The 14,046-nt window shown below is 44.1% G+C and overlaps 1 protein-coding gene across 11 annotated transcripts in view; it reads right to left on the bottom strand.

Annotated features, from left to right (window-relative positions):
* EHBP1 (EH domain binding protein 1) overlaps window positions 1-14,046 on the bottom strand; it is a 208,902-nt gene that overhangs the window by 162,321 nt on the left and 32,535 nt on the right. For all 11 annotated transcript variants that reach the window (XM_032183615.1, XM_032183614.1, XM_032183617.1 and 8 more), the window contains exon 4: window positions 9,655-9,750. In XM_032183615.1, coding sequence (XP_032039506.1) covers window positions 9,655-9,750 — 96 coding nt within the window. The remainder of the gene's footprint in view (window positions 1-9,654; window positions 9,751-14,046) is intronic.

Raw genomic sequence — 14,046 nt, forward strand, 5'->3', positions numbered from 1 at the left:
CACAGAGAGAAATTCAGCCAAGATTTTTTATACGCTCATAGAAATATTTTTACCCGCTGAAGATGATGGAGGGAAATATTTCAGCTAGGAGGTAGGCTTCAACGGATGTCAAGGAGATGACAAACAAGTTGGTGTAAAACTGCCAAAGATTTAATAAAGCCTCCTACGGATAACACACACGAGGTTTCTTCTGATATATGCCCGTAATTCTCTTTGCTTTCATCCCAGGCAAAGAATAAACAAATCTCACTTGAATTCTTACATTCCACCTTCCAGTAAGTCCAACGCATCTACATCTCACAGACAACTGTGGAGGAAGGTGCTGCTCCTCCCTGGCGTGGGAAAGCACCCACCTACAGCAAGCATCCAAACCATCGTCCCCACCACCTCGTGCCCCAAGAGTGATCAGAGATCCAGAGCCGTAGCTTCAGCTGAGCACCGCGTTTCACTGCAGATTACTTAGACACCTGTCCTTCCTTCACAATGTTTCTATTACATTACACTCAAGGAACAGCAACTGTTTTCACCAACAGGAAGACAAATGATGAGTTTCACAGATTTGGCATTTATTTCCAATTTCACAAGCTCTCAGTGCAGTGGTGTAGTCTACGTTGTGTTGTCTGAAATCAAGATCATGTCTGAAACTGTAAGTCATCCCCTTCAGGCCTTTATCAAGGATCTTACCTTAAGAAATAGGTATATATTTTAATGTCATTAATTTATCATCCAGTCGTGCTTCTGAGCAGCTATAACCAAGTAATGTTCTCTTGCAAGGAACGTAGCTTTAGCCTTTCTTCCTGACAGGAAGAGTCATTTTGCTAGACCTCAATTTTATCCCATTATGTCTGGTTACAGGAAACCCCTCAACTACTCGCTCGCCTCTGCCACCTGCATGCTTTAGATAATTGCACATAAATGTCACTCCCCCATAACTCCTTCATCACACTCACTGAGATCCCTCAGTACCCCCAGAGTTTTCTTGTTTCTATATGAAGTCCATTGATGACACCACACTAATTCTGCCTTGCTGCATTAAGGTAACGCAGTGGATCGAGAGATTTTGCTTCTGCCTTGTGCATCTGCAGTGGTGCCCTCCTTCCTTCCCTCCCAGGATGCTACAGGTCTCACGTTCAATCATTACAGACTTATCTGGGTCTTTGCTTTAACTAGCCAGCCACACTCAGTTTTGCCTTCAAATCTGACATGCAGTTGTTAACAGGGGCTGTAACCCCGTACGAGAAATAATTCTCTTCAACTAGCTCTTAGACACACAAAAAATGTAGAAAACAGGAAGTTTACAGCATAAACAACCCCAGAAAAGAACATCTTCTCTCTCCAGCACTCAAAAGAGTTGGAAAAGAGTGCTCTTAAACAGGCCTCCTCCTCAACACCTTGGGCACCAGCATTAGCCGTGTATTTAACAGCCACGTCCACAGGTGCCACGTGCAAAATGCATTTTTAAACATGCTACTTCAGCAATGGCAGGCAGTTTCCATATAGAAATCAATGTCAAAATCTGACACATGATTTCTTTTGCTGTATGAATCAATCTCTATAGATTTTTAAAAATCAGAGGACTTTGAATACTACAGATGAGTGTAAAAACATATTGTGCCATTAGCCTTACAGACAGAAGGGCAGCTAGATGCAGACAGAAAGATCCCTAGGTATCTCCATGTCCCAATTAACATACTTGTAAATATCAGATTATGTAATCATGCATCCATCACGTTAATCAGCTTTGTGCAGTTCTGCATTATGTAAATAATGAGCACGCTACCTGCTGCTTTGCTGTATCTCGCATCAATTCCAGCGATATCATTTGCTCTAATCCAGCTATTAAATACTTACCATTTTCACAAGTTAACCCGGGGCAACTACCTTTTTGTTTAATTGCTTCCTCTGATACAGCATAAAACGACATAATGAGATTTAATAGGATCATTAATCACTTCAGGTTTAATATGCTACTCCTTAAGATGTGACTAAACTCTTAAAGAGTTCATCTTGCTCAATTTTCTTCAGAACTCCCAAACCAAGCTTGCAGGTTTCCATAAAACTCCTTGCGAACTCAGGGCCTGGTATTTTATCCTACATAATAAACAAAATGCTCATTATTTTGTCCATGCAAGACAATAATCTAGAAAGAAAAATTAAGCCCTTCTGTTGATGGCACTGATGCCGATTCCCACCTCTGAAGGCCACAGAATCAGGTGCTCTGCTGTACACTTTTGATAATCTGATAGAGCAAAATCGTACTGTCGATCAGAGACTTCTCACTGTTTAACAGGCTAGCATGAACTTTACAGAGAAGCAAACACCTCAGAAAAGTTAAATCCAGTCTATTACCCCCAGATTCCCTACCAATTACACAGAACAAAAAAGAAAAAAAGAAAAATTTCAAGCATTTCTCTGATGAGCAACCAAGAATTCAGATGGCATGAAGCACGCTAAGACTTGGACACTTTGGGCACACGTAAGGTATTTCAGATTTAAATATAAATATGTTCTTTATTATTAAAGAGCCCCATTTCTTGTTACTCTTCAAATGACTCAGCAACATAAAGCCCCAAATGAGCTCATACAGATCAGCCTTGGCATTTAGTTGCAATAGACAGGTAAGCAGCTTCACTCTTCTTGCTAAAATGCTTTTATGAGAAATCCAGGATGCAGCACACATTGTCCTATTTCTAGCTAATTTGCAACCCGATTATGTGGTCAGCATTAGCAGATACTTCTATAATTAACCCCACAATAGTTTCTATTGCAACCATCATTCCACCCTTTGGGCTAACGCTTCCATGTGTGGTCTCTATAAATAATGATGCCTCTATGAATCCTCTATGAATCCGCCTAGTTCTTTGGCTTATTTTGGATTTGCAGAGGGTAAATACCAGTAAAAAGTATAGCAGCACGTATTTCCCACATCATTGCATGGCTAACCCCTAATTCTGTATTCAGTTCCCACACAAAACTCAAGTGATGAATTCAGCAAACTATCATTTGCAGGCTGTACAGCTGACTACCTCTTATGAAAAACAACATTGCTGTGCAAAGAATCACCCTAGCAGTAACAACTATTACGGCCTTTCACATTTTCACCATGTGAAAGTCCTCCCAGGTAACACAGCACACAAAACCTCACCTCACCTGCAAGCAGATGCAGCCCGTCACTGAAAACGTGCAGCTGGAAACACCTGATGACTGGAGTTACAGGCAGACCTCACTCCCCTGCTCCCTCCTGAAAGCAAATGCTGATGAAAATTACCTAAAAAGCTCAAGAAACAAACAGTGTAATATTCTTCTCCGTCTGAAACTGCCTCAAAACCATCACTACCTTACTAACACAGAAGGAACACGAGGGGTAAGAGCCCAACAGTTCTCTAGCAACCTCTCGCAGAAGCACAGCTACGCTCCATCTAAGATTTATTGCACTTTTACCTTGAATTGAAAACTGTATTTGGGTAAGTGGATTAAAAGACTGGTCATTTCTTCTCATTATTATTATTTTTTTAAATCATCATTCTGAGTATCAGGAAATGGGGCTCCTTTTCTTGTTTTTCTTTCCACACACATTAACCTCTCAGTATGATGCTCCTTTTTGACATCTTAAACTAAGTTTGGAGCCTTCTTCCCCCTCAGCCCTTCTTTTTTTCTTTCCTCTGGCAAGCAGAGGATCTTAGTGCTCAAAAGTGATGCTTGGGTGGGAAGCCAAGAGTAGGGAACTTTGCAAAGGAGAGAACATCACCTTACAGCTCTCCTACAGTGAGATACCCATTAGATATCCACAGATAACCATGTTCCCCACTCCCTTCTCAAGGTCAGTGGAGCATTTGGGTCCACATGCTGAAGCCTAACCATATCCTGCTTACCTGGGAACTCTCAACTGCTTTCCTAGAGATCTGTTGACCCTCAATAAACTCAGTCCCAAAAACCTTCCTCATGCTCTCCCACCCATCAGCCTCCTCCTGCACCTCCCTTCTGCCTGGCCATGCACCAACTACCAGCAAACAGCCAGTCCTCCTGAGCTAGGGCAAAAGACAAGCAATGAGGCATTTCTGCATCCCATTTTTCCTGGTTTTTACCAGGTCATCACCAGCCCGCTCATCAAGGGGCCTGGCTGAGAAGGAGATGCCTTCTGTGACGTAGAAGGTGGTTTCAGAAGACTGAGGGAAATTTACCCATCTCCAGTAAAAGTTTAAAAGTTATCTTCATGGTTATTGCTGCTTCTCTTGTAACGGGAATGAAAGAAAGGTATTGGCAAACAAGGGACTGCTGCTCCTCCTGAGCAGCAGCCAGAGCAGGTGGTGAAAATCTTCAGCCTGTTAGCGTCTGCTGCATTCCTCCTTCCTTCCCCATGCCTCCTCCCTAAGCTTTCCTGGCTTTTGAAGCTTGTCTTTCAATTATATCACTTCATACCAGCCTTAATCTTCGGTCTTTCTTCTGGGGGAATAAAAAGGACTTAAGGCCTGTCATGCTTAATCAGATCAAGCGATGACGGGGTTTGATCTCCCTCTGCCAGTGACCTCCAGCAGATGCTCTGGGTACTCCAACATCTGTCTTCAGCGGTTGCACTTGGCCGTTTAAAACTACAGAAGCCTCAAAATTTGACCCAATTCTTGTCACTCCCAATGTTGTTTGCAGAGGCCTGATTAGCCTAGAAACGTCACACACAGCTCTGGTCAGCTCCTGTTCAGCTGAGTTTCTGTAAAGCAGCGAGCACCAAGCAGACCTGTCCCTGTGCATTGCTACTCCAAGCTCACACTTCCCTGTACAGCCTCTAGACTAGAAAGACAATAAAGTTGACATTTTCTTTTAACTCCAGTTTTACAATTAGTGCCCACACTAACCCTGGTATTAAATTTAGTAAGCAAATGGGATTTTGCGCTTCTCACATCCCTGAGCTTGTGACTTTTATACCTGATACACGACATTGTATCTTGTCTACGTGGCTGCTTCTTCTCTTATGGATTAACCTCCCAGGAGTCGGGTGAAACCACTGCTCTCTCCTGAGCTGAAACAAGTATCTTCTGAACCTGGCTTCACTCTTCACTTCCTGGGAACGGTGTTACTGGAGGCTTTTTTCTCCTGAGACAGACTGGCTATGTTGGAAAGTAGTGCTAGTGAAATAAAGGCATTAGTTTGTAACAAGGTAAATTACGTGAATTTGAGTGTGATGTATAATAAATCTAACAACTTGATGGAAAAAAGGCCACCAAGGAGAAGCAGCAGCTTTTTCAGGTAGATTTTGATTATGACAAAGGAACTGAGTACCACGTGTCAGCTGAGAAATGACTTGGCCCTGGGTGTTACTACAGGACATCCAGATCTGTAGAAAGCTGGTGGGCTGCCTGTTCATCTCGGAGTAGAAAATACTGGGGTGTTTCACAAACAAAATGTATCACATGCATTACAGCTTGCTTCTGAGAATAACTGATGACATGCATACTAGTCAGCTGCCCTTATTTTTTAACATCTAAAGTTATAAACTTCAGTCCCTCTCTACATATATGTATGTATATATTCAGCCTGAAAGCCAGAGTTAGAGAATTCCCCCCAATACATTTGCCCTTCTGCCTCACTGAACCTACTTTTCCCTCTTCCAGCTGTCCCATGACCCCCAAAAATGGAGGAAGTGATCTGTACAGCAAACTCCTCAAGGACTGCAAGCCACAGGACACACACCACCCCCTTCAATTGAAAGGTGGCATTCCAAGAACAGCCCAGAAGCTGACAGCTCCATCGCTGTGGGATGGGGTTGGCATCCCTGGATTACCTGGCACTGCTAACCTCACCTACTAACCTCTCATGTGATTTATTCAGAGAGAGATGTGGGGTGGGAATACTTTTGACCACTACAAGTCTCCTTTCGATGTCTATTTTATTCTTATTTTACTCTGCCTTTTGAAGTGTCTTTCTTCCCTGCTTTGAAAGGAAGAGCTGGTGATCTTCCCTGCTGTTGCAATAGTGCACAGGTGACAAGCCACGTGTATTACTGACAGAACCAGTGCTTTCTGTAACCCACTGAAGCAAAGTCCACACTCACTCTCAACGAACAAACACACTAGCTGGGGAAGCTCACTTGGCTTTTAAGCTAGAAAATAATGACCTTGCAATAGAAGTCCTCGTGGTGCAATTGACATTCACTCGGCTTTGCTAAAAGCAGTGGTCTCGCCTGGCACAGAAAAAAAAAATCTCATTTAAAATCTCTCTGAGGTAGCACAGGTGTGTGTTTGTACATAAGAACACAAGCAAATATATATGGTTTCACATGTGACGGTTAAACCTTGCTTATGTAGGGACTCTGAAAACGAACTTCTGGAGTGCTACCATGGCAACCATGAAAAATGTGAATTCAGCGAGCTTTTCTGGCATTTGGGGATCTTTCTGTGAAAGCACTACAAACCATGGACTTAAAACACACAATAGGTTTGTTGTTTAACGCTGCCTCTTTCTTCCCATTTTGGTTAGGAAATCCAAGGCATAACCAAACAGTAATGTACAGCACAGCACAGAAAGCTGGGCCATTTTCAGAACAAATGGAATTTTTTATGCAATTAGCACTTGAGCTGGCTGGAGGGGAGCTACAGCTAGCTAGGGGAGGCTGAATCAGTAGATCCATTTGATGCTTTTTCCCTGCATGACTCCAGAGCATTCTAAGGTTTTACCAGCAGCCCAGACTTAAGAGAAAAAGTTTATTTATTTAAAGTGAAAGTTACCAAAATGAAGGTTGTCATCTCTTCAATACTTGCTCGGCTTGAATTACAGATACATGGTTGGCAACAAGCTAACACCCAAAATAGGGATGTGCAGATAACGCCAAGCATCTTGTCTGCTGACCCATCACAAGCACTTCACTAGCCAGCTCTCAAGTGTCCACAGGTGACTACTGGAGAGGATATTCTTAACGTTCTCATCAGCACTTGAAACCTCGACTTATCTCCTAATCCCACCAGCAACACGTTTCAACAGCCACTTACAAATGCACAGCCACTACTGTGTGAATCATTTCCCCAAACACGTAGCTGTCTATTTTGGAGCCTGCTCTTTCCCGTCCCCGCGCTCCCATTTCACACAGCACCACAGCGCTAATTTGTTATCTGTGATTGCTACAAAGCTCTGCCGGGGCAACCTGCTCCCATCAGAGGCTCTGCCAGCCTGGACGTGGAGCCAGCAGCTTGACTCAGCTTCTCAGGCTGCAGTGAAAGGGGACAGCTACTGCTTGTTAAACACCAAGGCCATGCTAAGTGCAGTTATTGCTAAGCGATAAATGTTCAGCACTCACTCTTCTTCGCAGGGAAGTGGCTCCTGAAGGGGCTTTTACAGAACTGCAGAGCGAGCCACCTCTTTTCCTGAGCTTTACTGCTCCTTTTAGCCTCCCTCCTTCCAGAGGAGGAAACAATATAAATACCTGGCTTGGAAGTCAGCTCCCAAAACAGCTCCTGCAGTCTGCTATTACATGCTTCCCCTCGCACTCCCCTAGCACTGGCCGGCCGATCCATCGACTCTGCAGAAAATAACACTTTCCTTTTGACTCTCTTTGCCCAGAATGTACCAGTTGCAAAAAGAGCAGCTCTTTGACAGAGCCCACACTGGAGCTGAAGTGCTGCCGTAGCGCTGAGCCAAGCGGCCGCAGCGTAAGCTGTGCTGACACCACGCTGCCTGCAGTAATTCCTCGCTCGTGGCCATTCATCCAGGCAGGCTATGCTCACGGAGATAAGTGCTTCTGGTGTGTTACCCAGCCTGCTCGAGAGGCTCTGCTCTGTAACACACCTGTGTGTCCTCAGAGAGGGAAAAGGGGGGTTTGGGCACTCCCGGGCACTCCTGCTGGAGGAGCCTGAGGAGTGGTTAGAGCAGATTTATGTAAGAGCTGTCTGATTATAGAAGTGCCATAGTCCTAAAGTATTGAGATCGAGCAAAATTCATGCTTGTTCCCTTCAGCGTGTACCATTCCCAGCACGCAAAGCCTCTGGGGCTTCTCACACTCCCTCCTCTCCTCCCAGACCAAGCGTTGTGATGGGCAGGACAGAGATGGATTCATTTCTGGGGAGAGCAGGAGAGGAGGCCCAGCGACCAGCTCTGTCCGGAGAGGCACAGCGCAGTTCAGGCTGCAGTAACACCTGATGCTGGCTCCTTCTCTCCCCTTGCTGCCTGCTCCAGCCCTCACACTACAACGTGCAGCCCTGAAGCACCACAGCTAGGAATAAAAAGGCAGCACAGGGCTGCAGAAGGGTGGGAGACGCCTGTATCACACAGCCACCGCATCACCCAACCGCACTCAAATGGAACTTCAGCTCTAACTCCTCACAAAACACATTACTACGCAAACTTTCAAAAATTGTGTACATTTCTGCTTCACTTTACACGTTAAAAATATTAAGCAATGTCTAAGGCATTACATAACCATATGCGGCTCATACAGACCCGCAGCGTAGTCACATAATGGTCTTAAATGTCTTAATCCAAGCAGAGGCCCTTGAAGCATGCAAAGGCAAACAATTTTTGCTAGTGAACTTTTGAACCTCAGCTGAAGACTATGCGTCTGCTACAAAGAGAGACAAATTTATGATAGCGTCACCAGCAGCCCAGGAAATTTCCTTTCACTGGCCCTGCAAGGACAAAAAAAAACATATAGGAGAGGACCCCCCCCGCCCTTTTAAGCTTAATGAACCAAGTAATAAATTCACATTTGTGAATTTAGTGACTAACGAGAAGCTACCTCTAAGTAGTCCCCAAACCAGACACATAAATACTGCTAATTAGAAAAAATTGTTACTGTTGCCCTAAACTGTAAAGGGTGTAATTATAAATAAGGACAGCCAAAACGTAGCTGGAGACACTAGAGAAAAGAATGAGAAAGAGCTAGCAGAATGAAAATCCCAGAAGAAAAGTCCTCAGCCTCCTGGGCAACCTCCTCTGCTGTCACACATCCAAGGCTGCATTTTTTCTTTATGCAGAAAGGACTCTCTCCAACAGTATTTGGGAATTAAATTCTAGCATAACAACCAATTTCTCTCATTGCTTTGCAGCCACAAACTTTTTTTTTTTTTTTTTAAATAAACCAAATGCAGCCCCTTAAAAAAATGTTCTGCAAAACCTGAAATTCCCTCTACTGCTCAAATACTCCGAATCCACTCTTAAGACTGAGCTAAGGTAAGGAGCGTGATGTTTGTGTGACATACCAAAGACTGAAATTTGAAGCGGGATCCTGTTCCCCAGTCAAGAGTGCAAGAAATAGGGTCACTGCACTGCAGCTGAACAAGGAAGTCTAGAAACGGTTGTGCTTTGATGACTTTTGGCTTATAGTATTTCAAAAAAACCAACCAGACGAAACCCTTTGCCAAGCACTTGCACACGTACTACGTGCATACTCACACACGGACTGAAGTCAGTGCCAACGACTAGCTGTAAGCAGCTCAATGGGATAATTTAATACGTTAACTAAACTGCAAAAGCAAGCTTTGGCAGGGCACAGACCATCCTTCTCTCCTGGATTTAAGCTGTGGACCTAAGGTTGTGCAGTTAATGACTTATGTTCACAAAGGCCTAATGTTTGTGAGTTTAAGATGATATTTTCAGTACGATTTTTTTTTTTTTTTTTTTTTTTTTTTAAGTTGCTTATGAAATAGGATAGATGATGCTTCAAAAACATACCTTAAAAAGCGTCACAGTAATTTCAACATTTTCAGGAACGGGCCATACGACCACTCCACGGTACGGGTTTTTGATTCCGGGCTGCCAGCTATGAGCCTACAGAAAGAAAGAAAAGGAACAGTTGTCTTAAACCCATTATAGAAGTGCTGACTCGACTACCACGGGACCCAGCACGTGCAGACAGAGCCAACAAGTCACCAGTTCCAAAAAAGCAGCTTTCTTAAACATATGACTCCACACAAAACTGTAAAGGACATCATTAAGAACGATAAGCAAGGAAACCCAAACCACTAGCAAGAGTTTTTCCAGTGAAGTGAAGCTGTTCCTTACAAGGCCCTAAGCTCTGGTCTTTAAGTACACAGCAGGATGCTCCAAGTCTTGCAAAAAATCAAGTCTGCAAGGACAGAGTTTCTGTAACAAGCTGAGCTTTATGCTGCTTTTACCCAGATGAGGGAATGTTTTATTTAAAGAAAATATGACGACTGCAGCAGACAGCGCAAGGCATGGCCATCTTTAGACTTAGAGCCAAAAGAGACTTTTGAGAAAACACCAAACAAACAGTTCATAACACAGATTAAATGCTGCTACAACATGGAAATCCTGAAGAATTAATATGCTGCGGTACCTACAGCTAGAAGGATCATTTAAAAACACAGCAAAATAGACTGAGAACTTGTTTAGCTTTGAGCATCACTTTGGGTTGATGCCTGATTAATGCTGAAATTTTAACAGCTGGTCCTGAATAATGCCAGGTGCGGGTATTTCTGTGGCAGAGCAAGTATCCTTTTTTTTTTTCCCCAAGCTTAACTTAATCCCTTCTGTGATGCTGTAAAACACCAGAGGGAAGGCTGCTGATGCACAAGTGACTGCTGAGCTGCAAAAGCGTTATTAAAGGTCTGTTAAAATTTTATTGGGAAAGAATGAACAATCTCACTACTGCTATCTTAAGCCAATTAACCAAACTTTTTTTTTTTTTTTTTTTTAAATACATTAGTGCATCACTGCTCGTTAGCTTTATACTCCTTTCGACACTCAGACCTTCAGATTACAGCCCCCTGTTCGCTGGTAAAAGGTTAGCGGGGCTTGCCCCTCAGGTTCTCGGGTACCCTAAAGCTTTATCTGGGCAACTTTAACCGTGAGCTTGCTACACCAAGGTGGGAAGGAAAGGCTTGAGGCAGCCCTGCTCGGGCATCTAGAGGAAGTTCTTTTCCACTGCTGAGTCCTGTGAGCAACAAGTACTCGATGCCAGTTCTCCCATGGCATGTGCCTGTTGCCAGGAGCCCTCTGGCTGGCATCACCAGAGCCCACAGTATCAGCACACCGTGGTCGAAGAGCTGGGGAGAGACATGAGACTGAACTTTGCCAGCTTTCTGGTGAGTTATCACAAGATTTTCACCACCTTTGGTGTTCTGCTTAAAAGCCCAGCTCCTAAAGATGCCGAATTTCAGAATTAGGCAGACATCTTGGTGAGTTTCTGTGCTTTGTGCTTGCAGAATGAATTTAAATAACAGGACCTGGGGCGTCTGAAGAAAGGAGGGAAAAAACAGCAACTTGAGAACCCAATTCCTACAATTTTACTCCCACGAATTTCAATCCAATATCATCATTCTTAGCCAGGCCTGGAGGAGCTTTTGAATAACTGAGCAAATAACGCCATTTATAGCTTTACCCTACGAGTGCATTTTATAAGAAAAAGCTGGTTTACGAGCAGCAGGACGGGGTGCAGTAGTTTTCACCAAACTACTGGGGACTCACAGCACCTCTGAACCCCTCCTTTTCCAATAGCTGTGGCTGACACTGACACACACCAAACCTTTGATGCCCAAGGTCCAGGCATGGACAGCCTGCTCAGCTGAGAACCACGTTTATAAAAAAGAAACTAGAAAATGAGCACTCGCTGGTGCATGCAAAGCTTTAGTTCAAGATCTTTACCAGCACTCCCACCAGCAGAGCTACAAACAGATGATAAACACACGCACACGTATATATATTTATGATTTTTCTGTCACTGTGACAAGCGTGTCACCAAAAGAAACAACCAGGAGACAAGCCCTAGCTAATGAGCCTTTAGAGCAAAGCTGTTCTGTGATCAGCTGAATGTTATTAAACCCTCCTTTGGCTTTGAAAAAGAAATGCTGTGCCACATGAACAGGAAAAGGTAACGTCAAGACTATATCTGGGTTGTCAGGAAGGGGAAAGGGAAAAAAAGGGAAAAAGAGGGGAAAAAAACAGAAGAAGTGCTAAAAGCTCACCAATAATTTAAAAATGAACATGGCAATTGTTATCACAAAGCAATTTCCTCTCATCCCATGTCTGAAGCCAAGGAAGCTGAAGTGGTCAAACAGACGTGAGCACCTCAGGCACAGAGCTCCCCTCCTCAGCTCCAAACCCTGAGGGACGAGAGCCACAGCCTGGACAGAGGAGTTGTGTGCCAGGTGAAAAGCAACTACTCCCTTCCTCTGCCACTGGAAAAGGAGAGGAAAAGTCGTAATGTGAAAGCTGGTTTTAAATAAGGAAACCAGAGCTACAGGAGGGGCTGCTGAAATACCCTATAAATAGGCTCGGACCGTGACTGACATCCTCCAGCCTACTGCGTCGCTCTGGCCCTAAGCGGATGACTATAGCAGGATAAAGCTGTTTAAAACAGGACCTGAAGGTGATCCTACGGACTGCCACGGACACTTCAGTCTGCCCAGTTTAGAAAGAGAACTGGGGAAAGATCTCAAAAATGACGCTGGTTACAATCCGGATGGCTTGCTTCTCGATCTCCTCATCCGTGCTGCCATGAACACCACAACTGTCCCGCTCTGCTTCAGCTGGCGAGATAAACTTGACGCCTCTGTGGATTTAGCCTCTGGTTCCAACAGGAAGGGAAAAATCTTTAAAAATAGATTGAATTCAGCAACTTACAGGGCCAGATAAGTAACGCGTCCAATGCTCCTCTGAAAGTGGATAATGCACAGACAACACACCAAAGGGCTTAAACACAATACTGGCACTCTTGCATACTCAATCTGCTCTCAAGCAGCCTTCACCAGTCAATAATTTCCAGAACCATTCAAGAAAATGCTCTGGCATAAAAGCTCTCAGCGTTTAGTAACACCTAAGCCATTATCAGCAAGGTACAGCCACTCCACCCCTGGTAAGCCTGCACTCTCTGGCTGTGTGGAGCAGCAGAGCCTCAAACACCACTCTCACCCCCTCTGCAGGTTAGACAAACTCAACTTTTGCTCTCCAGTAGCTTCTTCTGGGGAGCACAGAGTGGACTTGAAAGTAAAAGCAGTATTTCCTTGCATTGCTGAAGCAGCTGTACCAGAAAGTAAAGAGTTCTGTAAGACTGAAAGGGCTCTAGCTAGTTCAATATATGGATATATGCTGACCAAATAAAGGAAATTGAGAATAGCTCGCGTGAAGTTTGCCTTTAGTATACCACCTTCCCTGAAAATTACCCACTAGGGTCTGACATTGACCACATGAAACCACTTCCCACTCTTAGCAGGCAAACCTGGCCAACAGCACAGGTCCCAGGAAAGATGACAACATCGTATTTGTGTCTTGGAGAGCTGTCCATCTCCGTGAGACTTGGTACAAACCTGGTCATGTCATAAATGTTGTTCTGGAGCAGAGTGCTAAATCTGAAAGCTAGTTATTACCAATTGTCTGTAAAATAAGTGTATATCCAGTGTCATCTTATGAGGAGGAAGAAGAAGACAGCAAAAACAACATACCAAAATCCACCAACCCTCTACCAGAACTTGTTAGTCAATTCCTGGAAAAAAACTGATGAGACCGAAGCTAATCCTTCCTTATAGTCACTGCTCGGATGTTGAGATTAGAACCGCAAACAGAACAATCTTTTCAATCTAAATGAAAGAGATAAAAGGGAAGTCAGTCCCAATCAAGGACTTTGGTTTCAAACACCAAGTTAATGAATACCACCAGCAGCTGCTCATCACTTCATCAGGAGGGAGATAAGGCAGAGGCAGGCAAGCGGGCTAACGTTGTGGAGATTACTCCCCTAGCTGCCACATGTAGGGGATTTCATGACCTGGCACATATGCCACTGATGTCACGATCCCCTCTGCTCACTGCTGAGCACAGTTTTCCATCTTTAGGAAATTTATTTCCTGACCTTTCACAGGCAAAATATTAAAGTTATCACAACAGCCTACACCACGAGACCCCTGTGTGGTCCCTATGGCTGACCACAGTATTTAACCTGCTGCAAATTCTGGAAGAGTTCCTATTTATGAATCAAAAATACGTTCCTATGGTCAAGCCCTCAGTATTGTTGTTTAAAAGCTGAAGGCAGAACCAGACCTACCACTGTTTTTCACTTGGACTCCAGGAGGGGCTTTACCACAGGTCAGTAAGCTGTTACTTCTCCTTCCC

Source organism: Aythya fuligula, chromosome 3 (assembly GCF_009819795.1).
Source record: "Aythya fuligula isolate bAytFul2 chromosome 3, bAytFul2.pri, whole genome shotgun sequence".
Classification (NCBI taxonomy): Eukaryota; Metazoa; Chordata; class Aves; order Anseriformes; family Anatidae; genus Aythya; species Aythya fuligula.